The sequence below is a fragment of the Ambystoma mexicanum genome, chromosome 9, assembly GCF_040938575.1.
Source record: "Ambystoma mexicanum isolate Mex_15411 chromosome 9, UKY_AmexF1_1, whole genome shotgun sequence".
Classification (NCBI taxonomy): Eukaryota; Metazoa; Chordata; class Amphibia; order Caudata; family Ambystomatidae; genus Ambystoma; species Ambystoma mexicanum.
The window spans coordinates 925,877,883-925,903,767 of NC_090931.1; the positions used below are offsets into that span (position 1 = coordinate 925,877,883).

The 25,885-nt window shown below is 45.9% G+C and overlaps 1 protein-coding gene across 3 annotated transcripts in view; it reads right to left on the minus strand.

The window, feature by feature from the left end:
- OSBPL6 (oxysterol binding protein like 6) overlaps window positions 1–25,885 on the minus strand; it is a 3,803,429-nt gene that overhangs the window by 1,374,880 nt on the left and 2,402,664 nt on the right. For all 3 annotated transcript variants that reach the window (XM_069616111.1, XM_069616109.1, XM_069616110.1), the window contains one exon: window positions 2,781–3,034. In XM_069616111.1, the coding sequence (XP_069472212.1) occupies window positions 2,781–3,034 (254 nt within the window). The remainder of the gene's footprint in view (window positions 1–2,780; window positions 3,035–25,885) is intronic.

Below are 25,885 nucleotides of genomic sequence, written 5' to 3' on the forward strand. Positions count from 1 at the left end.
ATGAAAAATCGAAGTTTTTGAGAAAAAAACGTGAAAAAATAGCACTAACGCTCGAGAGCAATAGCACGAGGATCCCAACACTTGAACGTGCGGTAAAAATCTGAAGATGGCTGCCAGAGGCGGGGCTTAGGTAGAGGGCAGTCATTGGCTGTGGTCAGTATGACGCAGAGATCAGTGATTGGTTACTACTACGAAAGACAGATCAGAAACGAAACTGATACTGGTTTTTTCTTTACCGAGGATTCCCAGCCTGACAACGGGGAATATTCATGAGCATGTGAATCCATGCCAGACCCCATGCTGGAGAATATTAAAATAAACCGGCGGTATGTTACAGGGTGTCAGTAATAGTGGAAGCCTCGAACAATGGGAAAATCCCAGAGGAAAATATTTGCGGTCGAATATTTACGGTAGTAAGCACTGCCACCAGCCAGAAACTTTTGAGAGAGGGACTGTACGGTACCCCCTCGAAAATGAACACCAGGGAAAAACTATTAACCCTTTCCAGTACTTCCATAGTAAGATGGGTTGTACTGGTTTAGTTCATAATTATTGACTAGTAAAGTCAATGGGGACTATACATGCCCTGGGAGACACTAGTCAGTCCCAGGGTATGCAGTCTATGTTTGGGGGTCGCTACGACACCCCTGTGGTACGGCACAGAGGGTGCTGTGTACCACACATGTCAAAAAGATGATTCCTATGAGGGTGAGAAAAACCCCATAGGCCATAAGCACACAAGATAGCCAATCTGTCTAAGTGTGGGAAAAAAGGGTCTCACTCTTAGCAGGAGAAAAAAATAAACCCTTCAAATCCAGCAAAGCTGCTGGGGGGCTCTATAGGTAAGGGAAATTAGCCTTAGAAGAGAATTCTCTCTAACACTTTGCATTGACCTTCCCCTATTCACCAAACTCAAAAAGCTCATGGCACATTGCCCCTAATCTGTGACACCATCCAACAGTAGCAACAGTGTATTGAATGGCAAATATATATCTGTTATGGCAAACAGAAAAGCCCTTTTTAGCCACAGTTTCAAAGCTAGTGCTTAAGAATGGTATCTGGCACGCCCATCTCTCTTTCAAATGACAAATTATTTTCATGCCCTCAGCATCTCCCCCAACTCCCTGTACTCTTTTGCACCCATCCCCCTTGGGCCCCTTTCCAAAACCCAACCCCAGACAATCTTTGCTGTCTATGAGCTGCATTTATCTCCAATCCTCTGCATAAAACGGTAAGATTTCCACGCATTTCTCTGCACTTTGTAATGTGATTTTGAGTTGGCTGTGGAAGAATGAATGGATTGTGGTGATGTACATACCTCTAGATGGTGCCGCAATAATCAACATATATACATGTTGTAACAAGTTGCCTAATATATATTAAACGGCCTGCGGTAGCGGCCGTGTAGTTATGGTTCAGATGCTCAACTCGTAGGAAGAACACTTTTTGGGCAGCTTATAACTTTGCCGCCGTTTGACGAATCTTCACCAAACTTTGCAAAACAAGTATACGGACACCTCGGAATCATTGTGCAAAGTTTGGTGTGGTTTTTTTCAAGGTATGCAAATTTATAGGGGTGGGGGGGGTCACAAAACATTTGAAATCCTCATAGACACAATGGAAAAAAGAATGTTCTCCCGCCTACAGACCAAACCACTGCTTTTGAAAATTTGGTGAAAATCCATCCAGTTGCTTTTTTTTAAATGGCCAAAAAGTAGGTAAAAAAGAATTTGTGATATCTGCATCCGATCCGTGGACTCACTTCCTGATTCGGCGGACACCTTTGGACCAATAGAGACCCGCGTGATGTTCGTTCATTGGTCAATTAAAACGTGAGGTGCGTCAAAACATTTGAAACGGTCGCCATGTTGGATTTGCAGACTGCGCCCGTAGTCCGCGTATGATGCGGTAAAAACATGAAAAAACACAATATTACACAATATTACATTTGTCAAACTAATTAAAATGAATTTGTTGGGTTTTTCATGATTACTTGTAACCATAACGACCCTTTAACAAAGTTTTTCCCTGAATTTGATAGGTTTTTATTAATGCAACTTAGCCATAACGTCCATTTAACAAAGATTTTCACTGAAGAAAAATACATATATATATATATATATATATATATATATATATCCTTTAAAGTACCATCGGACAAAAATACTCTGACTTCGGTAAACGGAGATGCTTTCAGGGGGTACACTGCTATGGAACACCTGGGTGATTTTAGCAACTATCTTTCTGAGCACTGGCAATCTGAGGGGAACAAATACATCAAAAACAAAGTTCCCTACTACTTGGCTGACTAACAACATCTATGAAGATCCCTGCAGAACCTACGTTCACACCATTATAAGACTAGAATCTAAAATATACAAGAAGCAAGAAGTAAATAAGGAAGAAACATGCCTTCACCTGCTATGCACCCATGCTCTGGAACATGCATAACAGATTGTCCCAGCTCTCCTGCACTTTAGAAGGAACTGAACCTATACATGTAGCGCCTTGTTACCCACTGAAAGCATTTTGCACCATGTGCACCCCTTTCCTTCTCTCCCTGCTCTGTGTGTATTCATCCACTTTTTTGTACAGGGCACAGTTTCTTTCTAGCTATATACATGATACATAAATCTCATACAAACAAGATAAAGGTGGGCTGAATTTCCCTGGAAGATTGATAAAACAATCACCTTCCCAGTGACCCGGTGATCTACAATTGAAAAATCCCTTTACAGAAGCTAGTTAACATAGTAATGTTTCATTGACTATTACTTTACCATGCGTTCATATGGGTCATCAGTCTCTGAAGCCTTATCTAACAGCTCGCTGTATTCCATTTCTTCGCAGAGATGTTGCAGAGTATTTAAGGGTTCATTCAGCTCGACTGGCATCGAAACTTTAGACAAATCTTTGCCAATGTTGTTCTTCAAAATATTCCATAAATTGATGTGAGTGGTATCCGGAGAAGGGGCAGGGAGAGTAGTTCTCCTTCCATTTCGGAACTCTCCTCCGAAGAGCTCACCATTTGGAACTTTAAGGGAAAAAAATACAAATCGTATTTACTTCAAGCAATTATGCTACAAAAACCAAATTTGCACACAAACAGTGTTAGGCTTTAACTGTGCTTCAATTAACACACTGCGTAGACTCATTGTTGATCACATTTAATTTGAGTTTTCAGGTTCACACTACAGATATTTGGCAAGCATTGTGACTTTTGTATTCATCAAGTAGCCAAAGTCCACAAAAACGACATTTCTCTAGGAAACCTTCGGAATGGGTGAAGAAACTTAAGAAAATGAGAATGTTGACTGATGGATTAAAATGGCTAATCAATATGTACGTTTAAAGACTGCACTAAAAAAGTAACTTTTAGAATTGATACTAAACCTGAAACTATTTATGATACGACTTAATGTCAGTAAATATTGAGTGCCTTTTGTTCTGAAAGGACCCTTATCTATTAGAGAACACACAGACAACCATCTCCTAACAGAGTTGACAAACACGCAGGGCGGAAATGCTTTGAGCTCTGATTAGCAAATTAGATTGTTGTATATAATAGCACTGAACAAAATGTGCAATGCAATGTCAAAATCGTACTCATATCTCGTCTGAAGATACTGTTGAGGACTTTCAATTAACAAAAGTACTTCGAGTATCTTTGCTGCAAGGAAGGACATGTTTAAGAATCCCTTTGAATACCCTTGCGTAAGGAAATCCTTTCAACTTCCTCTTTTTGCAACAACAATCAGAACTAGATGAGAAAACGGGGAAATTAAATATTTTCTTGATTAAAGGTAACAAATGACCTAATCAGGCCGCCTCTACTACCTATGGCAATTATTGGATGCTGGGGAGGGGAAGAAAATAAATTCAAATGTGAGTCAACTACTTGCGGTGTGATCCTCAAATGGTGCGCAGTCGTGTGCAACAGATGGTGTTAGGTGTGCCATGCTGCTAATAAACCCTTTCTCTCGATTCCAATCGTTATTCGGGGCAGGGTAGTGCAGGGCGTGCCAGATTACACGATAGACTACCTGGTGCATTGGCAGAAAGAAGGTAAGTGAAACAAATTCGAACCAGCGCTGCTATCGTCTCTCAGTTCGGGATCAAGGAAAGCAGATAAAGCACCTTTTTGCTGGGCCCAAGTCGGAAAGATCCCCCTCTATCCACCTGAGATAGCATTCTTCAACCTCTCTGCTACAGCCTTTCCATGTCAGGATTGGAGCAGCCCCATTTGACCACTTCTGCACGGCTTGGATTGTATTCAGATAAATGTATCCTTACGTTGCCAGAAAGCAACATTTTCAACTGTAGCTTTACCACCAATGTATGCTTCAGTTCAAGCAGCTCCTTTTTTAGGAAAGTGATGTTGCACGCAAAGGTATAGTACAATTTATGATAGGATCTTTAGCAGAAAAGGAGGTAAGCACACCCACTTTCTGACAAAACTATCAAGAAGCATGTTTATATTTCTGACGTTTAGCAATGCGTGTTGTAAAAAAAACCAAAATTGCTGCTTTTTGTTTACAACTTGATGCATCACATGATTACATAAATGAAGCCCAACTAAAAGTTAGTGTGCACCTTCTAGACAAGGACCCATAGAAGAAATAGTTTCTTTATTGTAAAGAACATGTGGGCACGCATTAGGCAAATACATTTTTGCCAAGTACATATTAATTGAATGGAAAAACGGACAAAGTGTAGGCACCAATATTCACTGCTGCGATGACTGCAACTATCAACGTTTTCATTCCAGTCATCAAAAAACAAAATCTAAGTCACTAATTGTTTTATTAGTAAATCAATTATGAACAAAGGTTTGCCAGGCGACGTTATATCAGTACTTGGTCAATGCGTCAAAATTGTTAACCTAATAAAATCAAAAGTTCTAAATCTGCGTATATTTACAGTTTTTGTGAAGAAACTTGAGCAGAACATTTCATAGTATTTGCCATTGAAGTAAACTGGCAGTTCTAGATAACGTTTGACCAAGAATATTCTTACTCTTTAGCGAAGTTTCAGAATTTGTGATCATTCAAAATATATCAGAATTGATAAATTTGTTTCATGTTTTCTGGTTGACTAACCTGCACGCATGGCAGATGTTTACAAACACCTAATTAAATTAAACTGCAAGTTGCAAGGTCCCAATGAAAACTTACCAAACTGTTTGGACAAATGAATGGATTAAAAACAAAGTGCTGTTATTGCATGAGGAAGTAAGGAGTGTATTACTAAAGATATTTGACTACATGGAGAATGTGGAGAAATAGAACAAATAATTGCTCTTCTGGTGCCTGCCTTGCAGTCATATGATGAAGAAATGCTGTCCCGTGGTTCCTACTAAACCTGTAGTAAAAGGTAAATTATCCAGCAACATGAAGTAAGATAAGGCACCCACGTGACCATAAGCAATGCTGTTTTGACCACACTCGGTGGAAGCAGCATCTCCTGCTAAGAATCACCCACGTTGCCCGGGAAGCAACTTTTTCTTGTTTTTTCTCCTTGTTTTGTCCCTGCTCCGTGCCCCTTGCAGCCCGCTTCCCTCCTCCCTGCCTGTCCACAGGCTGCGCTGATAGGCCGGAGCAGCACTCACATGACCAGAAGCAATGGGAGACCCAAACGAGCCTTATAGACTTGCTGCTCGTTTAAATCCACACTTTATATGTCCCTGTTTGCTGGAAGCAGCATCTCCTGGTAAGAATCACCCCATGGCCTGGGCAGCTACTTTTTCTTGTTTTTTGCTCTTGGTTTCATCCCACTCCGTGCCCCCTGCACCCTGCTTCCCTCCTCCCTGCCCGCCCACAGGCTGCTCTGACAGGCTGGAGCAGCACCCACGTGACCAGAAGCAATGGGAGACGCAATCAAGCCTTATTAGCTCAGCGCTTGTGTGAATCCAGCCTTAATGCCCCCTCTCGCTGGAAACAGCATCTCTTGGTAAGACTCCTCTTTGTGGCCTGAGCAGCTACTCTTTCCGTTTTTTTTTTCTTTGTTTTGTCCCAGCTCCGTGCCCCTTGCAGCCCGCTTCGCTCATACCCTCATTCATCCTCCCTGCCTGACCACAGGCTGCTACGATAGGCCAGAGCAGCATCCATGTGACCAGAAGCACATACTTGGATGCATCTCCCAGGGCAGCCTGGCTCTGGCACCTGGCTAAGGGTCAGAGGGAGAGGGCAGCTCCCTTCTGGATAGCTCCCTCCCTATTTGCCCCTGTTCGCCCATGGACGACTGACTAAGCACCCTACAGCTACAACTCAGATAAGGTGGCAAGGGTGGTGAACACAGCCATTACTGTGCTCAATTAAATCCTGCCACTGCTACATTACCACCATCATTATATAAAACTGTGTAGATTACCTGCTACACCCCACCGGATAGCCCGATAGATTTACTGTTAGTTATCTGCGTGTTGCTCTGGGATGGATTTTTGGGGTATAGGAAATTCATTACACTTAGTGGTGTTTTGGGGGTAGGGAGTGTGTCACCCTTGGATGGACTGTTGGGAATGGGAAATGTGTTGCAATCAGATGGATTTTGGGGGACGGGAAATGTGTCACACTTGGGTGGATTCTTGGGGGAAGAAAGGTGTGCCCCTTAGCTGTAGTTTGGGGGTAGGAAATATGATGAATCCGATGATGTCATCACTCCTTTCCCAGCAATGACCTCTCCTCTTGTAGCCAGGGGACGGTGCCCACTACCTGATCCTGACCCCAGGGGTGGCTATATGCAGAAGGATCACATGGGGGAGATCTCTGGGAGAGTAGAAGGACATCATCAAACAAGGCATGGTATTCCCCTTCCTCTCTTGAAAATACCCCACGTCTTAATGGCATATTTTTTCTCTAGGAAGGGTACTCAAGATCCGTAAGTGAGCCATCAAGATCTGACTTACCCTCTAAGACTCATGAAAATAACTTCTCAGACTCTACCTATCAGTTATTCAGAGCTAGCTTGTACTTAAAGGCTTCTGAGAACACCTATCCAGACTTTACAATGTAAAACATCAGGAATGGACTTCTATTCCCATAACTGCAAGAATACTGGGACAAGGAAGATGAACCGAGTAATTTAGAGCGGAAAAGACCAAGAACACAATCCGCACTCTAGTTGTTGGGAGCGCATACCTATGGCCGGGATATTTAAACAGCAGAAGCAGCTGACTGAGGTGGCCTGCTGGAGGGAGAAAGCTGCTTCTTTCGGTAAGGACCGAGAGACCGTGGGGTTACAAGGAGTTCCGTGGAGCCATCTAGCTCAGAGAGGAAGAATAGGAAAGCTGGCCGCGAGAGTGAACACGCTGTGGGAACGCCAGAAGTCAACACAGGGCTCCTGGGCGTTTGCAGGTGTGAAGCAGCAGCATTTGCCTTACCGAAGCCTGGCCCGAAGCAGATGGGTCCAGCAGAAAGCGCGAGAGGCAAAAAAACGAGTAACTAAGGCGGGGAGAAACGCTGAATGACCGCTACTGGCTTACCATGAGAGGAACGAAGTGCCTTGTGGCCCCTTATCGCAGTCACCGGTAGGATCTAGTGACCCCTCGGCCTGGTGGTTGGAAGCTGTAGTAGCCTCTGTACCTGCATTGGAACAAGAATCTGAGAGGTCCTTCCCGCTCTATGTGCGGATGAAAACAGTGCCCCTACCTTGGGCCTGGACTTGTCCTGACAAATTCCTTTGAGTCCTTGGCTTTCCGAAGAGTCTTCAGAGTGCGTTGTAAGCATATTGCATGTTGTACAGGACTCCCAGCCATGGTCAGGGCCAGGGCAGCGGAGGTGGGGAGTGTGGCGAGACGTAGGGAAGAGCCCCTTGCAGGATGAGCACCTGCTGGAGCCTGCTGACATCGAACTGTGCCGGTGAGGAGCATGGCGCCAGAGGACAGAGGTATCTGATTAAAGACAAGAATATAAAAAGAAAATACTTATCCGGGGAAGAGCGCATGGAATTACAAGGCCGGAGGCCTAACCCAAGAGCGCTGGTGTATGCAATATACATTTAAGAAAAGCCCAGGCAGGCAGTTTACAAAACATGATCATATATTGATCATGATGCACACAAATAGAGGAATCTCTAAGATTAGATAGCTTTAGTAATTTTCATGTGATTTAGAAGATACTAAGTCTATCATACACACTAATAATTTTTGTATCTAAGCTTCTACAGTTTATTGTATTCATTCTTGTCTACTTTCTCTTTTCACAAATGTCTTTGATATATTTTTGTTGAATGTGATATTTTCATGGAGTCCGTTCTATATGTTTATGAGAAATGCTTTTTTTCTTGTGTTTTTCTTTTGAATAATTTACCTACAAGTTTTATTGGATTCACTGCAATTGCTTTTGAAAAAACTTTTGTTGTATACTTTATATATTTCCTTTTTTTCAATTAAAAAATGGTCATTACTTTTCCAGATGTATCTCTGGTAATCTCCTACTTGTGACCTTACATAGGAGCACATAGACATATTTTGATAAAACAAGAAAAACTAAGACATTAATTACTATGTCATAACGACAGTGTGGGTGCTCTTCTTTACATTTACCTTTCAGTCTGCCCCAAATCCACTATGTACACCTTAGGGGTCACCCTACTTTTTCATATAATATAGGACAGTGTACGAGGCAGATACAGTATTTGATAAAGCAAGCACAAGAAGATATTATGTTTGGAAGTGTGTGCAGAGCCCACATGAGAAAAGCCCCGGAAGGAAAGTATACCAGGCAAAGTAAAGCTGCAAGTGTGTGCATTTAAGAAAGCCCTGGCAGGAGAAGTATACCAGGCAGTCGCAAATTAGTTCACAAAACGAAAGCCCTGGTAGGGAAACACAACAGGCAAGGACAAATTGAACAGTGCATCAGAAATATTTCACCCAAAAGGATCCTGAGAAGGATATATCAGGACTAGCCAAAGGCTGTGTGGAACCAAAGTGAAGAGGAGGGAAAACCTGGCAGGGGTGTACACCAGATATCCTAACAAGATAAAGAGCCAAGTTGTTTTGTGTACCAATTTTGTTATGGATAAAGAGAACTCAAGGAACTGATATCTTTGAATATACAACAGAGGGAAGAGAAATCCAGGGGAAGTGAATCACCCTCTGGAATGAGCATTTCTATATTTCTGGAACTTTTGTGTTGGAGTTACGCATTTTCCTTTTGAACATTTTGGAACATTTATAAACCACTCAAGACTATTCACCGTAGAGTTTATTTTGTTAGAATGTGAGGGCCAGAAAACTACTTTGGACACGGGACGGTTTTGCTTTGGACATTCTGACACTGAAAGACCCTTAGTTTTGGTTTTAGGTAGGGAAACACCTGTTAGAGCAGGGATAGAGAGGCATTTCCCCATGCCCTTTTATTAAAAAAAAAAATGCATCACTTTTGGATTTTAATCTCACAGGTCCAACAAGTTATGGGAAGGAAACAAATCAAATTAAAATTGAAGATGGTTTTATGAACCGAAACCCGTTGGTCATTGTAAAGACTGGTAGGGGGTGTCTGTACTTCCGCTCTCTATATGGTAGAGGAGAGGCACAGCGGACCCCAGCCAAGATTCTCTATAAGGTAGCAATGGACGAGCAATCAAGGCCTAGCTTCTCAGGAGGTGATGCAGGCTAGTTCTTAAGTACAGTGTAGTCCCCGAACCCCCACAAAGGAATGTCCACACACTGTATTACTGAAAACACAGTCTTTATATAATTAATATTCAAAGGTATGTACACGATCAAAATAACGCACTTTGTACTTGGAAGTCAATAATGATAAATATATACAATTCTAAAGTGGTACCACTAATGTTATTCAATCTCATTAAAGTGCATCAACTGTCCGATTAAAATGTCACACAGATTAATAACGAGGAAACCAGCAATAGAGATAGGAAGGAACGTAAGATGGTTGAAACAATAGGCAGAATGCTGACCCCTACCACTAGGCACAGTTCTGTGTGGAGATCCCCCCACCTGGGCAACCTGTAAAATAAAGAAATATAGCACAAGCCCAGTCCATATATTGTCCGATAGTCTTACTTCCTCCTATTAAGGTTGTACCCCCCCAATGTATCTGGTGGAGTAGAGGTCTCCGATGATGCGTCGACCGATCCATCTTGAGTGCCTCCCTTTCAGGCGGGAGCCACGGATCGTCGAGAGGTGTCGGGGAACTTGGCGTTCGGTGTCGGGGAATCGACGGCCCTTCTTGAGTGCCCTCCCTTTAAGGCGGGAGTCACGGGTCGTCGAACGTCTGACAGTGAACAGGTGGAACTACGACAGGTAAGTGACAGCTTCGTTCCTAGCGGTGCTCGTTGACGACAGAGCGTTGGCGTCCTGCAAGGAAGAGGCGTGCGGGGCACCTCGGTGACGATAGTTCTGGACCGCAAAGAGATGATGAAGAACTGTGGCCCAGCAAGGGCGTCGAGTCGTCGGCGTCTCTGTGGTCCTTAGGTGGCGGGAAACCCACCGATGGATGCTCCTCGGTGCGTCGACGGTCGGGCCTTCTCCAGCGGGAGACAAGCGGATGACGATACAGGCGAGAGCTTCCGATGATCAATAGAAGTTCTTAGGCAAAAGGGAGCACGGCGACGGCGGTCGTCGACAGTGGCGCACAACAGTCCGAGTGCTTCTCCTTGGAGTTCCGCAGCAGTCCCCGTATCAGGTCGGCAGCCTGTTGAAGGTCTGTCTACCAGGGAGCGTTGGCCAAGATCAGCTGTGCACGATGGTCCCTCGTAGCTCGGGAAGAGGGCGCCTTACCAGGTCCTCTCTCGGTCAGTCCTTGGAGGCACAACAGCTTTCAGATTGTGAAGGAGAGCAACAGCAATTCTTCTCGTCCAGCAGGGCTTCAAGGTCAAGCGTCAGTTACTCCAGTTACTCGTCGTAGTGGACTTCAGCTTCTGAACACGATTCCTACCAGTGAGAGGTCCCCAGATATACTGCTGATCTCCCATTCATTCCGCTGGGTCACACTCAAGCATCCAATCACGACTACGGGCATTCATGCAGGCAGGCAGCTAATCAGGCACACGAGGTATTCAGGCCATTCACTTCTCTCCAGACACTCACAACAAGTTAAGTGTATTGGGACAAGTACCGAGCCATTCAACACTCCAAGCTGCATTCATACCGGTTTCGGCCAGGGTTGTCTCAGTCATTGGGCCTCATTATGACCCAGGCGCTAAGTGTTTAACGGCGCCGTAAAAGGCTGCAGCGCCGTTAAACACCTAGCGCCTAATTACGAGATCCCTTTGCGGGACCCGACCTTAACGGCTGGTTTTACCAGCCGTTAAAGTAGGGACCCTCAAAGGGACCTTGGTGCTAATTACGGTACCGCAATTTGCGGTACCGTAATTAGCGCCTTCCCCATTCCCATTGAGCCCTATGGGGCAAAAATGGGAATGGGGAAGGGCCATGGCGGCATGGGGAATTACCGCCCCACCAACCTCGGAATGGGGTGGTAATTCCCCATTCCGCCATGGCGGACTCCAGCATGGACCATGGTGCTAATAGCACCATGGTTTAGCGCCGGAGTCCTAATGAGGCGCATTGTGTCAACCACCAGATACTAGACACCCATAACACAGAATGCATATTCGTCACACACTCTATTCACCCAGGTCCCACCCACAGGAGGTACCCACAACATACATCACCGGGAAGGCTCCAGCTAGTCTGGCCGGGCCTTCACAACAACACCATATATGGCACTTCCATCCAACAGCCAGTCAGGGGGAAGGGACAGAGTCAGGGCTTCCCAGGACTTTGGGAAAACAAGGTAATGGGTAATAGGAAGCAAGAGGCCACAGGGGCCATCTTGTTTTCCGTCAGGAATCAACTGATCCCAATGGTAGGGCTGGGGTATCCCGAAATGGAGGATACTCCGCGCACCTGTCGATTTCAGCATGGAGCTGCCACCAGCCCATACCCTGCTCTGTGGGACACCCACAGGTGCCCAAAAACATACACTAGGGGCACAGGGTTGTACCCCCACCCATGGGTGCCATAAGGGTGTCCCACGGGACCGTTCACCAAACCAAAAGAAAGAGAGCTGCACCGCCAGGAGGCTCTGTCCCTCCGATGCATTTCCAGCATCACAGTCATTTAGTGACACCTAATAAGGGACTTCATTTGGAAGTTTATGATTGATTGAACCTATGTATTATAGTGCTGTGAAGTGATAAATGTAAGTAGATTTGCAACTGATTTGCACAACATTAGTGGTTACATGCCACTACTTATGTTCCCAAAGTTTTGGGTACTGTCTGTAACATTGATTAATATGTGCTATATGTGCCAATAGAGGACACTGTGAATTTGATTTGTTTCCTTCCCATAACTTGTTGGACCTGTGAGATTAAAATCCAAAAATTATCTCTATAATCTGGGCTCTGATCTATCTATACATTTGACATTGATGTTTGAAGTCTGATTTTTATTGACATTGTTAAATTGCCTAATGACTATTTGAGTTAAATATAGAAATCTATGATGTGCAGTTGCATCTAAATTATCGCCTTAACGGCGTCAAATGTTTAATGAATGAGTAATTTGAGTATAGGGAATATTTTCCCTTGGGAGTGCATTTGGGCGTGCTGTGTAGCAATACACAGCTCTGGTTCTGCTCGATTTTCTTTGTCCCAAGTGGCCTTGTGGCGACAGCCCGTTTGCACCTGAAATATTTGTTACTTTGCGCTCTAATTCTTGTTGTTACACATCCCCCTGCAATTTCTATGTTTGATAAATTGTAAATGACTATTTAAACCGACTTGTGCACCCCTATACTTTACCTCTTTTCTCCACAGAAGCCCTCCAACTGGTGCCACTCTGTCTGGGTTCCACAGGATATGTGGGTGGGGGAATTGGCACCCTGGACTGCGTTGCCTTAGCAGCCCAAGTCGCACTCTGTTCTGATTGGGCCAGTGGTGAGCCGCCCGGCTCACCACTTAGTATGTTTGAGTGACAGCTAGGCTGTTGAATGGGGGTTTTTCTGCATAAAAGCAGGGCTTTTTTTCCGGACTTGAACTTCAGAAGTCGCCACATGACCTAAGAAATGCGAAGAGGGAAGAAACTGAGTCATCTGCAATGACGACACCACCGGTGGAGCCCTGCTGCAACGACTTCACCACTTTCCCGACGACAAGAGGAGAACTTCTGCTGGAAGAGTCTTCTCCCTCTGAGCTGGTGGGAACAACCAGTTCGCCATTTCGCCTTCCAGGACGTCTCTTGGTCGAATTGCCTGTGCCAAGCACCCCGGCGGCCGGAGAGCCAAGTTTCACCAGTGTGACCGCGAATACCAGGAACACACCTTTTAACCGACAAACTCTGCGGCTGGTTTCTTCCCTGGGCAATGCAACGACTCCAAGTTTCCTCCTCGACGAGATCCTCTCTTCCCCTGGTCGAAACCATGAACTGCACCCGCTGCCAGGAACAACTGCCACCGCTGGAGCTCCCTCACTCTTTAAGGTACTGTGTTCTGCCTGGCCTCCCTTTCTTCGGATTGCTAAAGGTGACCCTTAAATCCTTGGCTTTCCAACTGGGTTGGCCCCCAGACCTTCTAACTTTGTCTTTTGAATAACCCCAACCTCTTTTGAACATTTCTACAAAGACTTGAATGCATTGCTAAACCGTGTGATCTTAGGCACATTTCGCCTTGCTCCATTCAAAGTGGGCCTGGCCTATGAACTTTGGCTCTACAGTATACCCTGCCTTCAGTAACTTGATTTTGTCTCTTAAAAGTGTTGGGAACTGTTTTATTTTTATGACCTGCATTTTTCTCTCGCTTTAACCTAATTATTTGAGTGTCATCTAAGTTACACGCTCACCTCTGTTTTGACAAAAAGTGGTGTTTTGACTTAGACTTGTCTAGTAATTGCTAAGGGAGGTGTGAATACTTTTCTGATTGTGTTGGAACTTGCTTTTGATTTATAGTGCTAGTGTATTTTCTAAAGTGTGTGTTAAATAAATAATTATATACTTTTTGTTTTTGTTTTTATTGAAACACCAGTCCGATATACTTCAATGGAAGCATTGAGACATCAGACTTTTGCTACAATGTAAACATATGTATCAAAAAGGTTCTCTGGAGTAAGGTTCCGTGAAACTATAAACATCGCTTCGAGCCACCTTTGAAAGTCCTGGATGCAATGTTTGTTTCAGTTGAAGTTTGCGTCGAGTCTTAATGAGTCCATGTAATCAACTACGGCACAGCTTAATTTTATACAATGTCCGGCTGCCGCATATGACCACCAGTCTCTACTATTACAGTCCACTAGAATATATCCTCCCAGATGCGTCATCCGTTTAGCAATGGTTTCTTTGCATCTAGTGAGGAGATGTTCAGAAGTTTCGATTTCACAGTGACAAAAGCGGCATATGTTATCTCTCACTTCTTTAAAGTGACGGCTCCACATCATGTCTTTTGTTCTTACAGCATTTAGACAAAACTTTAAAAACTGCTCACGGTGATGTCGATACGGGCAGTTTTTTAAGTAGTTGCTTGTAACGTTTAGCTTGTGTTCCCCAATTCCAGCATCTAAGGTGGTCGGCTTCAAAAGACGTAAATCGTTATTCGAAATCGAACACCATTGTTCGAACTTTTTTTTTGCTGATTGTGGTCTCATCAGTAAATCATTCAAGGTGAGATCAGCAGTGGCTAAAATTGACAGCATGATTTGTTTCCACTCATCGAGAAGTTTCGAGTGCCCTATTTTGTTTATTACAGAGAAGATTTGAAAAGCAGGAACTGCTGGAGACAGGTTCATCTTTCGCATTACTGTTAAAGATTTCCACATTACATGAGAGTGTAGAGAATTTAGTGAAAGTTCATATCTGATTTGAGTCATTGATATGTAGGTGGGAAGCTTCAAAACACGCCGCCAGAAGATTCCTTCCAACTTTTGCCAGAACGAAACGTCTATGTTCCAACCGGATTCTGATCCGAAAGTGACTGCAGGGACTACTTTTTGGGCATAGAAATTCAAGACCGGTGCTAGAGTGAACTTGCGATAATTTCTGTTCAACAACTGTCCCTGAATGCCAAATTGAATCATTCGATTGACCATGTCAACCTTCCAGTGATGTTCGTGGACTGAATTATTAAAAGTGATTCCCAAGTATCTAATTGAATTTACTGTATCAAGACAGTTATCGTCAATTTTACATTTGAAGGTTTTTTGTCTTTTTGGACGATTTTGGCCTATGATAATGATCTTGGTTTTTTTAGTGTTTAGCTCCAGGTCGTTTTTAAGCAGATAGTCATGAAGGTTTGTTAATTGGCGTTGTAGGCCTATCTGAGTCCTGTCCAGTAGAACCACGTCGTCGGCGTATATTATGCATCCTATTTCGATGTTATTCAGTTTTGGTGGAAAACATCGCACATCTTTACGATGAGCTGGGATGTCGGAGATGAACAATTTAAAGAGTTCTGTAGCTAAAGGGCATCCCTGTTTCACACCTATGTTTGTTGGTATCCGGTTGGATAGGGTGCCTTGGTTGTTTAGCCTAATGCTGACGGTGGTTTGCGTATGTAGTGCTCTGATTGGCTCGACGAGGTTTCTAGGGCAATTCCAGTTTTCCAATTTTTTCCACAGTTTGCTACGATTAACACTGTCAAAAGCTCCTCTCAGATCTATGAAAGCGAGAAATAATCTCGTCTTTGCCTTTTGGCTTTCTAATTTGAGAATATTTAGGAGCATCAGGTTCACCTCCACCCCCACGCCTTTTGAAAAACCTGTTTGCCGGATGTCAAAGATTTTCTCTGACGTAGACCACGTAGCTAGACTTTGACGTAAGAAAGAGGCAAAGATTTTACCTATGGTGGCCAGCAGGGCAATCGGGCGATAGTAGGTCGGATCCGCCCGATTGCCCTTTTTTGTAAATCGTCACAATGATCGCATCTCGCCAGGAATCAGGTATTGTTGCTGATGTGAGCACGCGGGCGAACAAGAGTTCGATGAAAATAGCCCATTCCCCCACGTTCTTTTTCAACATCATATTTGATATTAAATCTGTGCCTGCTGCGTGAGAGTTTTTCAAGGATCGTATGGCAGCTCTTATGTCTTCCCCTGTTATTTGGAGTTGCCAAGATGTCAAATCTTGTATAGAATTGGTAGTGTCCTCTTTAGGTGCTTTGCAAAAGATGTTACCATAATGCTGTTCCCAAGAGTCTGCATCAATCTCATTTGATGGGAATGACTGGTGCTTCGAATTTCCTGCATTTAATATTGCCCAGATTTCTCGGGAATTCTTTTGGACTAGAAGCTTCATCAGGTACTCTGCTTTGTCTTGTTCAATAATCGATTTTTGCGATTTCAACCAATTGTGGTATTGTCGGCGACGTGAACGTATTGCGTTTTTGATTGTAATTACGTCACTGGCAAATTTGCGAGACTTCTTTAGGAATCTTATGTCTCGTCTCATCACCTGTTTTGCTTGTGTTAGGATTGAAGATGAAAGATGTTTGTGTTTAAAGCCCATTATTCGATCGGCAGCTTTTACTGCAATAAAATCAAAGTGTAAGGGTGCATAATTTACAGACAGTTCTGTGTTATGCCGTAATGTCTGACTTATTTCCTCGATCATTGGTCTATTAATCTTCAGCCGGTTTCCGGCACTGTTTACGGAAATTGCGGAATCAGATTTTCTTGGCTCTGTTGTCCATTCCACTGTGCAGGCCAGCCGAAGAAGGTTGTGGTCACTACTTGACATGGGGCTTACTGATAATCTCAAATCACTTTCAAAAAGACTTTGTGAAACCCAAAAGTAGTCAATTATTGATTGAGCATTTGATGATGACCAAGTTTTTTGGGGAGGTTGATCGCCCGGAACATGTCTGTTTACCATGTTGCAATTTCGAATGTTTAGCGCCTGCCTCCATTTTGACTCCCGACTTTTTACTTCATCATGTGGTAATAATTTGAACTGATTGGTTACATGATCGTATATGAACCAAGAACAATTCAAATCGCCTGCACAGATTATTGATAGATTCATGTAGTTTAACAGTGTCTGATCAATACAAGTTGTTATTGAATCTATTAATTTTTTAGTGCTTATTTTGGCCGGGTTCCAGTAACTATTTAGGATAAGCAGGTGTTTCCTTGTTTCCTGGTCTTCATTGGTGGTTTGGAGCAGTGCACTTTGCACAAATGGATTGGGACTGGAAGAATCAACGCAGCGCCACCTGGTGTTTATTTTGATCATGATTATCAAGCCAGAAGAAGGTCACCCTTTGCGTTTTTTATTGCCGGATTTAATAGATTCAGGTATCCATCCCTTGATGGGGGCTCGCATAACCATGTCTCCTGAAGACAAATAACAAAGACCTTTTCCAGGTCAGCCTTGAATTTGTTGAATAAGTGGGTGAAACCCCTGGTGTTCCATGAGATAAATTCACGCGAACACTTATTGCTGTTGACTGATTGCTAACGTCGACCAGAGGTGTCAGTGTGACTGCCATTTTTCACTGGAAAATTGCGGTTTGTGTGTGAGCTTTCTGTGATTGCCATTTCTCTACGAAGCTCAGCGCGTCGTTGATCTTGCTCCCTTTAAAGGTGTCCTTTGAATTGGACACCTGCATGTCGGACCTGAAGCTCGTCGGTTCCACCGATATATCGAATCCAAACATTAGCAATTCCTCTGAAGCGTTCAGAATTGTGTTTCGAACTGAAACTGAGAGGATATGTAGCAGAACCTGGTTGCAACACCTTTCAGTCGCGTACTCTACTATTCGTATATCCTCAGACAAAATCGTTCTAAGGGATGGAATGCAAGAAAATAACTTCAATACGTTTTTGCGGTTCAGGTTCAGGTCGTGATCTTCCCGATTTAGATTTTGTAGTTTCAATTTGCAGTTTGGGGAGCTTGCTCCAGATCTCCGAGATGAGGAGGCGTTTGAAGTGTAGCGAACCAGCTTTTTTTCCTGATGTCGTGGATTGTTTGGGTTTAACCATATAGGCAAATTTGAACGGTCCTCAGGCTTTGTCGACCTGTTATCATGATTTGTCTCCTGCCCCGCTCTTGGATTTAACCTATGTTGGGATTCTCGCTGGGTGTCGTCAGTGGCGACAATAGAGGGGATGATAGACTGATTGGCTGTCACTTTGTCAGACTAGGTAGAGAAATTGCATATGTCAATTACTGATCCCGATGACTTACTCATGAGACTTTCGTGAGTCGACTCTTTGTCTCTTACTTGCTTGAGCGATGAGCCGTCCTGCTCCACTGGGATTGTTAACTTCTTGAACAATTTTTTGGCCATCAGATTTTGGCTGTTCTGTTCTTCCGAATAAGCCAGCTCTAATGTCGGGAGTCACGTTTCTGATTAATTTTTGTGACTTTAATTGTTGAACACGTTTTTTTGGGTCTGGCAATTTTTTCCCAGGCAATGACTGCCTGCCTTTCAGTTGCTGGGATGCTTGGACTTGCCTCTTGGCCACCTTTATCGATTTTGCCAGTCCTTCGAAAATTCCAAATGAGGCCGCAGATATTTCAGAAGTCAGTTTTGGATTTAAACAAATTGCTTGTTCGTTCGGAAGTGACGCAGGAATGGACTCTGAAGGTTGCACAACCTGATTTCTAGCTTCTACTTGGACGGTCGTAGCTGGAGATTCACAAGCTGCATCAATATGATTCAAGGTTGGGACATTGGCATTTGTATTCTGTGTTTGAGGTTGCAATTTGTGATAATCTTTGGTCGTTCATGAGGGCACTTGGAAATTTGTTGGTTAGAAGCTTGGGTTCATCATGGCTGAAGAATGTCTCATCCATTTCACGGCTTCAAGCAGACCGTCGGATAAAGAATTGTTCTGACAGTGATGATGTGCTGCGAGGTCACTTAGACGCTCTTGCCATCTTATTGTTTGTTCTGCTTTTTGTGCCAACTGTAGTTGCAGGAAATGTGTCACAGAGTCGAATGTGTCCATCTTTTCTTTCAGAGTTATTATGAGTGACGTCTGGTCTTTGTAAGCCTCGTGAAGTGACTCGTACATCTTCAAAAATGGAAGAAGTGCCGCAGATGAAGCTGCCAAAACATTATTATAGATCTGCATTGCAGCTGCTGAGGACAAACTTGGCTTTGATTCGGTGCTGGTTTTGTCCGACAGACCTAGATGTGAACTATTTGAGGTCTCCAGATGTGGGTCGCTTACCAGCAACAAAATCACGGCCATGGTGACAGGGATTTCCTGTGAAAGTTCTGATGTTGTAAACTTAGAGTTCACATTTCTCGATTTTTTGGAGAAATCCATATTAGATGTTTGTCCTCCAGTCTTGGCGTGAGGTGTGCTCGAGATACTGTCTCCTGTTCCACAGCAGTTTCGTTTGTCGCGTGATGACGGGCGAGTTTTATTGATTTTCCCGTCTGAACGCGTCCCATATTATCACGTGATACGTGAAGATATTCAGCATGGTCGTCGTGAATGCGACTATGTTGGTGTAATGTATGTTGCTGACTACCATTTGCATTCATGTAGCCATAGGAAGACTGAAGGGTATTTGTCCTCATATGTTCCTTTGTTTGTTGGAGCTGAAAAGCTCTCTGCGGCAAGTCCACAATTGTGGGGATGTTTCTTGCAGTCACATGATCTGTGTCGGAAGACAGCAAAGTTAATATTATTTCATCAGGTTCAAGTACACATTTGTTTCCCTCCTCGTCTTGGGAAGCTTCCATTATTTCTGCGTCCGTAAGTTCGAAAGGGGAAAAAAATTTGTCAACAGTTTCCGAAGTAATCTGGTTCGACGTGACCTGAGATGTATTATTAAATGAAAATGTTCGTGACAAATTTAGGCCAATCGGAAGTAGGTTGTCAAGAGTTAGTAGTGGTCTTTGTGAAGGTGCATTTTGTGGAACGGCCTTGTCTAACAAGGCACCTGCTTCGGATGAAGCGTTTGCATCGGCCTCCCTAGGCACAGGCTCTGGCGCAGACCCCTCGGACCTCACAACCCCCACTGCCCCATCAGTGGAGGAGTCAGATATAATGTGTCCTTCTCTGTCAGCTTGTAGTGGTAATGCGGGCAGCACGGGAGGTAGCGCTGAAGCAGTAGGATTCGTAAGGGCAAGAGTTGGCGAGGTAAGAGGATTTCCAAGTTTTCCTGGTGACAAACGACAGTCATTTGTTACTTGACACCTCGTTGCTTCCCAATGAGCACGACGTGTTCGTAGATAGAGCATCAAAAGATTTATTGTGTATGGGATGAATCGCAGAAGGCTCAGAAGTGGATGCAAGGACTGACTCTGATTGCTTTTTTCCTATTAGATCGACAATTTCAGGTGTCACTTCAGACGCACGTTTCCGTGAAGCAGTGCTTACCTTTAAGGTGTCCGAAGCCGCGTCTGCCTTCAATGCTGTCCACAGATTCTGCATCCGTCGTTGTTGAATCATTTTCCTCCTTGTTTGTGGGCCCCCCTGGCCAGATTGGGCAGTCATTGCAACGAGTTAGCACAGACTGGTTTAGTACACGACTCTGCCTAAAACACACAGAATTGCCTGTGCGCAGAACACAGGATAGGTAGGTGCTCAGAAGGGATCAAAGAGGTAATTCCTCCGCAGTCTCCCCGATTTACGCGCCAACAGCGCCTAACAGCCGCTCAACAGCCTCCAGGCCTTTACCCCTATCGGGCTTAACGCCGCAAGGGTGGTAGCCTCTGTGTTATGAAGGAGCCCAGGATCACGTGATCAGAACACGTGTCAGATGTGGCCCCGCCTCCTCCAGGAAGCGCAGTGATGCCGGCAAGAGCCCTGTGACTGCTCGCAATGCCGGGTAGGTAGTAGCAGCTTTCCACTCACAGTAAGAGAGTTCTTTGCAGTATATACTTTTGATAACAAGCTCTGGTCAGTGTTTGCTTGCTCTACTGTGTTTTAGCCCTATTCTGTATCCTCTGTATACTGCCTAACTCTTCTTGAGAGAGGTCTGACTGCTCAGCCACAGCTACCTGGTAAATCTGGGTGGTGCAGACTGCTACCAATTGGGTTTACTGCTTACTCCTGCAGTCCTTATATTCTTGCAGTGGTCCCCAAGGGAACTGCACAGGATTCTGCCTAACAACTACAGCGATGTAACTTTAATTACTCATACATCTAGTCCCCTTTACTCCATCCTTGTGGGTGATTCCACCAAACAAGAACATAGGGTGGAGCTGTGATAACCTGCATCATATCTAGGGCGTAGCAAAAAGGTTCTTCGGAACCGCCTGACCAAACTATGCATCGCGCCTGGTGTCCAGTGAGTAATGCTTACAGAAGGCTGACTGAGTGGCTCAAGTAGCCGCCTTGCTGATGACATCCCAAGAAGCATGTCTCTGAAGCGCGACGGCTGTGGCCTTAGCTTTGACCGCATGGGTATGAATCTCCTCAGGAACAGGTTCGTCCATGGGCGTGTATGCCTCCTAGATTGCCTGAACCATCCAACAGGTGCCTAAGAGCCTGGGAGGAGCCCCCAAACATTACAAACAATGCCTCAGACTTCCTGAAGGGTTTCGTTTGAGAGAAAAAACTCGAGGACCCTCTTGAGGTCCAAGGAATGTAGGGCCCTCTCTGCCTCCAACTGCCGGTTCGGGAAGAACATCGGCAGGCAGATCTCTTGATTCAGATGAAATGGAGAGACCCCCTCGGGCAAGACATTTGGGTGAGTGAGCAAGATGAACGTTGTGAAACATGGTGAAAGGCTTGCACAAGGACAACTCCTGCAGCTCACTAACCCTGCGTGCAGAGGTGAGAGCCACCAGTAAAACTGTCTTTAGTGTCACCAAGCGTATGTCCAGAGAGGCCATCGGCTCGAAAGGCTTGCGCTGCAAAGCTGCAAGAACCACATTGACATCCCAGACCGGGTGCGGCATATGCACTGGAGGAAAAAGCCTAGACAACCCTTTAAGGTGGGCCTTAACCACTGGGTTGGCCGCAGAAAACATGCTCAGGAGAATTCTTGTAAGCCCCAATGGACGCCAAATATGTGCGGCAAGTATCCACCTGAACACCAGACCAAGCTAGGTGTGCTGAAAAAGCTAGCATGTCATCCAGTCGACAAGTGACAGGTTCCAGACCATTGTCACAAGCCCAATGGCAGAACCTAGTCCATTAACTCTAATACTGGGACCGAGTCGAGGGCCTCATGGCCTGCTGAATGATGTCCCAGTTGTAATCTGAAAATTGACCATGCTGAAACCTCTGCTGTTCACGAACCAGGCCGCCGCTAGCTTGGTTGGGTCTGAAAGGTGGACGGGACCCTGGGACAACAACTGCAGCAGATCTGAAAACCAGGGTCTTGTAGCCAAGTGGGGGGCAATCAGGATGAGGCTGCAACCCACCGAAGCCCGGAACTTGCAGAGGGTCCGCAGGAGCAGAGGGGTGGGTGAGAACGTACAACACCTGCGGCCGTGCCAATGGATATGGAAGGCATCTACCAGAGAGCCCCAACCCTGTCCCGCTCATGAAGCAAACTGGGGGCACTTCGAATTCAGAGGGGAAGCGAAAAAATCCAGGTCTGCAAACGCCCAATGGTGTAACAGGGGCAACAAGGAGTTGGAGCGCAACTCCCACTTGTAAGTGTTAAACCCTAGATGGCTAAGCTGGTCTGCTTCTGCACTGCTGTCCTCTGGGTGGTGGACTGCTGAAATCCAAACTCCCTTTGTTGGGTGCATTCCCAGATCGAGACCGCCTCATTACAGAGGGGGAAGGAACGGGTGCCACCCTGCTTGTTCAGGAAAAACATTGTAGTAGAATTGTCCGCTCTGACCAGAACCGACTTCTCCCTGATGAGGGGCAAAAATGCCTTGAGGGCTAGGCCCACTGTTCTAAGCTCGAGCAGATTGTTATGCAGGAGGGTTTCCGTCCTGGAGCATGCTCCATGAACACGTAGCCCTCCAGAGTAGTCCCGAGGGCTACTTTCTGAGGTGCTGGGTGGATGACCCTGCCCGCCAGCTGCGCCAGAAGATGAGCTGGGCCCGTCGTGAGGTGAAGCAGAGGCATCTCTGAGAGGCTGAGCAGCTCCGAAACCATGGCCTGGCCGGCCACCATGGAGCTATTAGAATGATGTTGAGTTGGCGAGACTCGTTGATCTTGCAAATCACTCTGTGAATCAGCGGTGTGGGCGGGAAGGCGTAAGCCTTCATGCCATTCCACTGAAGCCGAAATGCATCGCCCAGGGAGCCGGGGCCGTGTCCCTGCCAGGAGGCGAACTGAGGGCACTTCTTGTTGTGCCAGGTGGCAAAGAGATCCACCTGGGAATGACCCCTCCTGTTGAAGATCTCCTGAATCACGAGGTCATTAATTGTCCACTCCCAGCCTGCTGAGCCTGTCCGCCTCCAGGTTGGATCCCCCCGCGATGTGGACTGTTGTGAGGTGGATGTTGTTTTCCAGGGCCCACTCCCACATGCTGATTGCCAGTCTGCACAGAGGAGGGGATCTGGTGCCTCCCTGTTTGTTGACGTAGTACATGCTGGTCGAGTTGTCTGTCTGATGAGGACCAACTTGCCCCTGAGAAGTGGAAGGAATGCTCTGAGCGCTAGCCAGATGGCGTTCAGCACCAACCAATTGATGTGATATTCCTGCTCGTCTAGAGTGGCTCCCCAGCCCTCGAGCGAGGATTCTGTGGTGATGGTGGCCTGCTGGGGGGGAGGCCGAAAGGGCTTGCCCGTCCTTAGGTTGCAGTCAATGGACCACCATGTCAGGTCTGGGTGGAGAGATGGAGAAACGTTGATCATCTCGGATTAAGAGCCCCGCTCCTGATTCCATGAGGCTGCGAAGTGCAGCTGAATCCTCCTCATCCTCAATCTCGTGTGTGACCCAGTAGATGCTGGTACCACCATGCCGAGGTCATCTCTCTGCTGAGGAAGTGGGCGGAGGCCCTCTTGATGGCCAAGATCTTGTCCTCCGACGGAAATACCTTATTAGAGCATGTGTCCCAGATGAGACCCAAGAATGTCAGAGTCTGCGTGGGCTGCAGTTGCGACTTCTTGACATAGAGCGAGAAGCCCAGATTGTGCAGTGTGTTCATAAGAGCATGGGATGAGTGGTGAACCGCTTCTGGAAATGTAGCCCTGACGAGCCAGTCGTCGAGGTATGGGTAGATGTGGAGGCCCGGCGCTCTGGATGAGGGCAGCTACCTTATTCATGAGCCTGGTAAAGGCACTGGGGGCCGAATTGCAGCCAAAAGGAAGGACCTTGTACTGAAAATGGTAGCCCATGATCCTGAACTATAGGAAAGAACGATGGGGCTGCCAAATCGGGACGTGTAGGTACGCGTCCTTCAGATCCAGGGAGCACATCCAGTCTCCCTTGCACAATGTCTCTGTTACAAAAGCTGGAATAACCATCTTAAATTTCTGAAGGGGTAAGGAGAGGTTGGGGGTGGAACGGTCCAGCACAACTCTCAGGCACGCCTGGTTCATCTTCTGAAGGGCGAAAATCCTGGAGTAAAAGCCCAAGCATTGCTGGGAGACTGGGACTTCCTCCCCTGCCTGGCTCTCTATGAGCAACTGGATCTCTGCCAGAAGAGTTGCTGTCCCAACTTGAGAGAGTGGAGGGGAGGAGGGAGGAGAGGGGAGGATAGGGAGGCGGTACCCCATGGAGACTACGGATAAGATCCAGGGGTCTGTGAAATTCTGGCACCAGAAATGTGCGTGGAGAGTGAGCTTGCCCCCCACTGGAGACACGTCGACCTGAAGGGGTGTGTCATGCCTTTTTTCCCTCAGAGGCTGTCGTGGAGGAGGGGGACCGGAAGAAGCCCTTACCACCCCCCACACCCTTTTTGTTGCTTGTGCCGATTTTGAGACGGTGAGCGATCCGGCTGCCTGGACCTCCGTTCTTGGAAGCCATAGAACCCTCCATACGTATGACCCCTGTCAGAGCACTGCTGTAACTGGGTGTACGACTTAGGCGTCGTCTTTGTCAAAATGGATAAAGACTTGGCTGTTTGTGAGCTGTTTTTCTTCTTGTCCAGCTCTTCGTCCGTGGTGGAGTGGAAGAGGTCCCCCCTCGAACGGTAGATCTAAAATGCATTCCTGGACGTCAGGGTTGAATTTCATCGGCCAGAGCCAGGCTGTCCTTCTCATGTCCGTGGCGATACAGATGGCACAGCCAGAGGTGGCAATGTGGGCCACAGTGGATTCCATGAGGTCCAGCGCCACCAGCTAGGCCTCAGCGAGCCTGCCTTAAAACGTGATTGGCTCTGAGTAGGGAGTTCTGGGAAGACGTCTGCAATTTCATGCCCAAATCTTTGGTTATCGGCCGCCAGCATGGCGTCTGCGTTGGCCTGACGAAGATGCAAGGATGCGCTGGAATAGAGTATCGTGCTGTACGCCTCCAAGATCTTCTCCTCCTTGCCTAGCAGCGCCGCAGAGGAGGAGGCTGACAACGACTGAGACTTGGAGTATAGTGATGCTGCAGCGATCACCGAGGAATGTGGCTGAGGATGGACCGTAAGCAAGAGTGTATCTCCCTCCATCTGCCTGTACTTGGCGTTGCCCGGCTGGGCCGAGTGTGGCTTGAGTGATGGCTTTGCTTACTGTGACCGCTGCGCCCGGCATGGTCAGACCTAAGGGTGAGCTTACCAGCACCCTTATTTCCAGACCGGCAAACTTGACATGAGGCCCATTGTGTATCGAAGACACGGAACAACGGATCAATGAAGTGGAAATCAGTTTGCGAGCAAGCTTATGAGACATCTGAGTTCACACAACGCCTGTCAATTTTGGGAAAACAAATGCAACTTCCTGGAGGCCAAACAGAAGGACTAAGAAAATCAATCAAGACGCAATTAAATCAGGGTGAGGGGAATTTCCCAAACGTAGCGGACAAAGATCTGATCCAATATGTCCAAGCCCCGTTTTGTTCTTTTCTCAGACTCCCAAGAGATTCTGTGATTGAGCTGGACCGCATGGCTTGCTTCTGTAGAACTTACAAG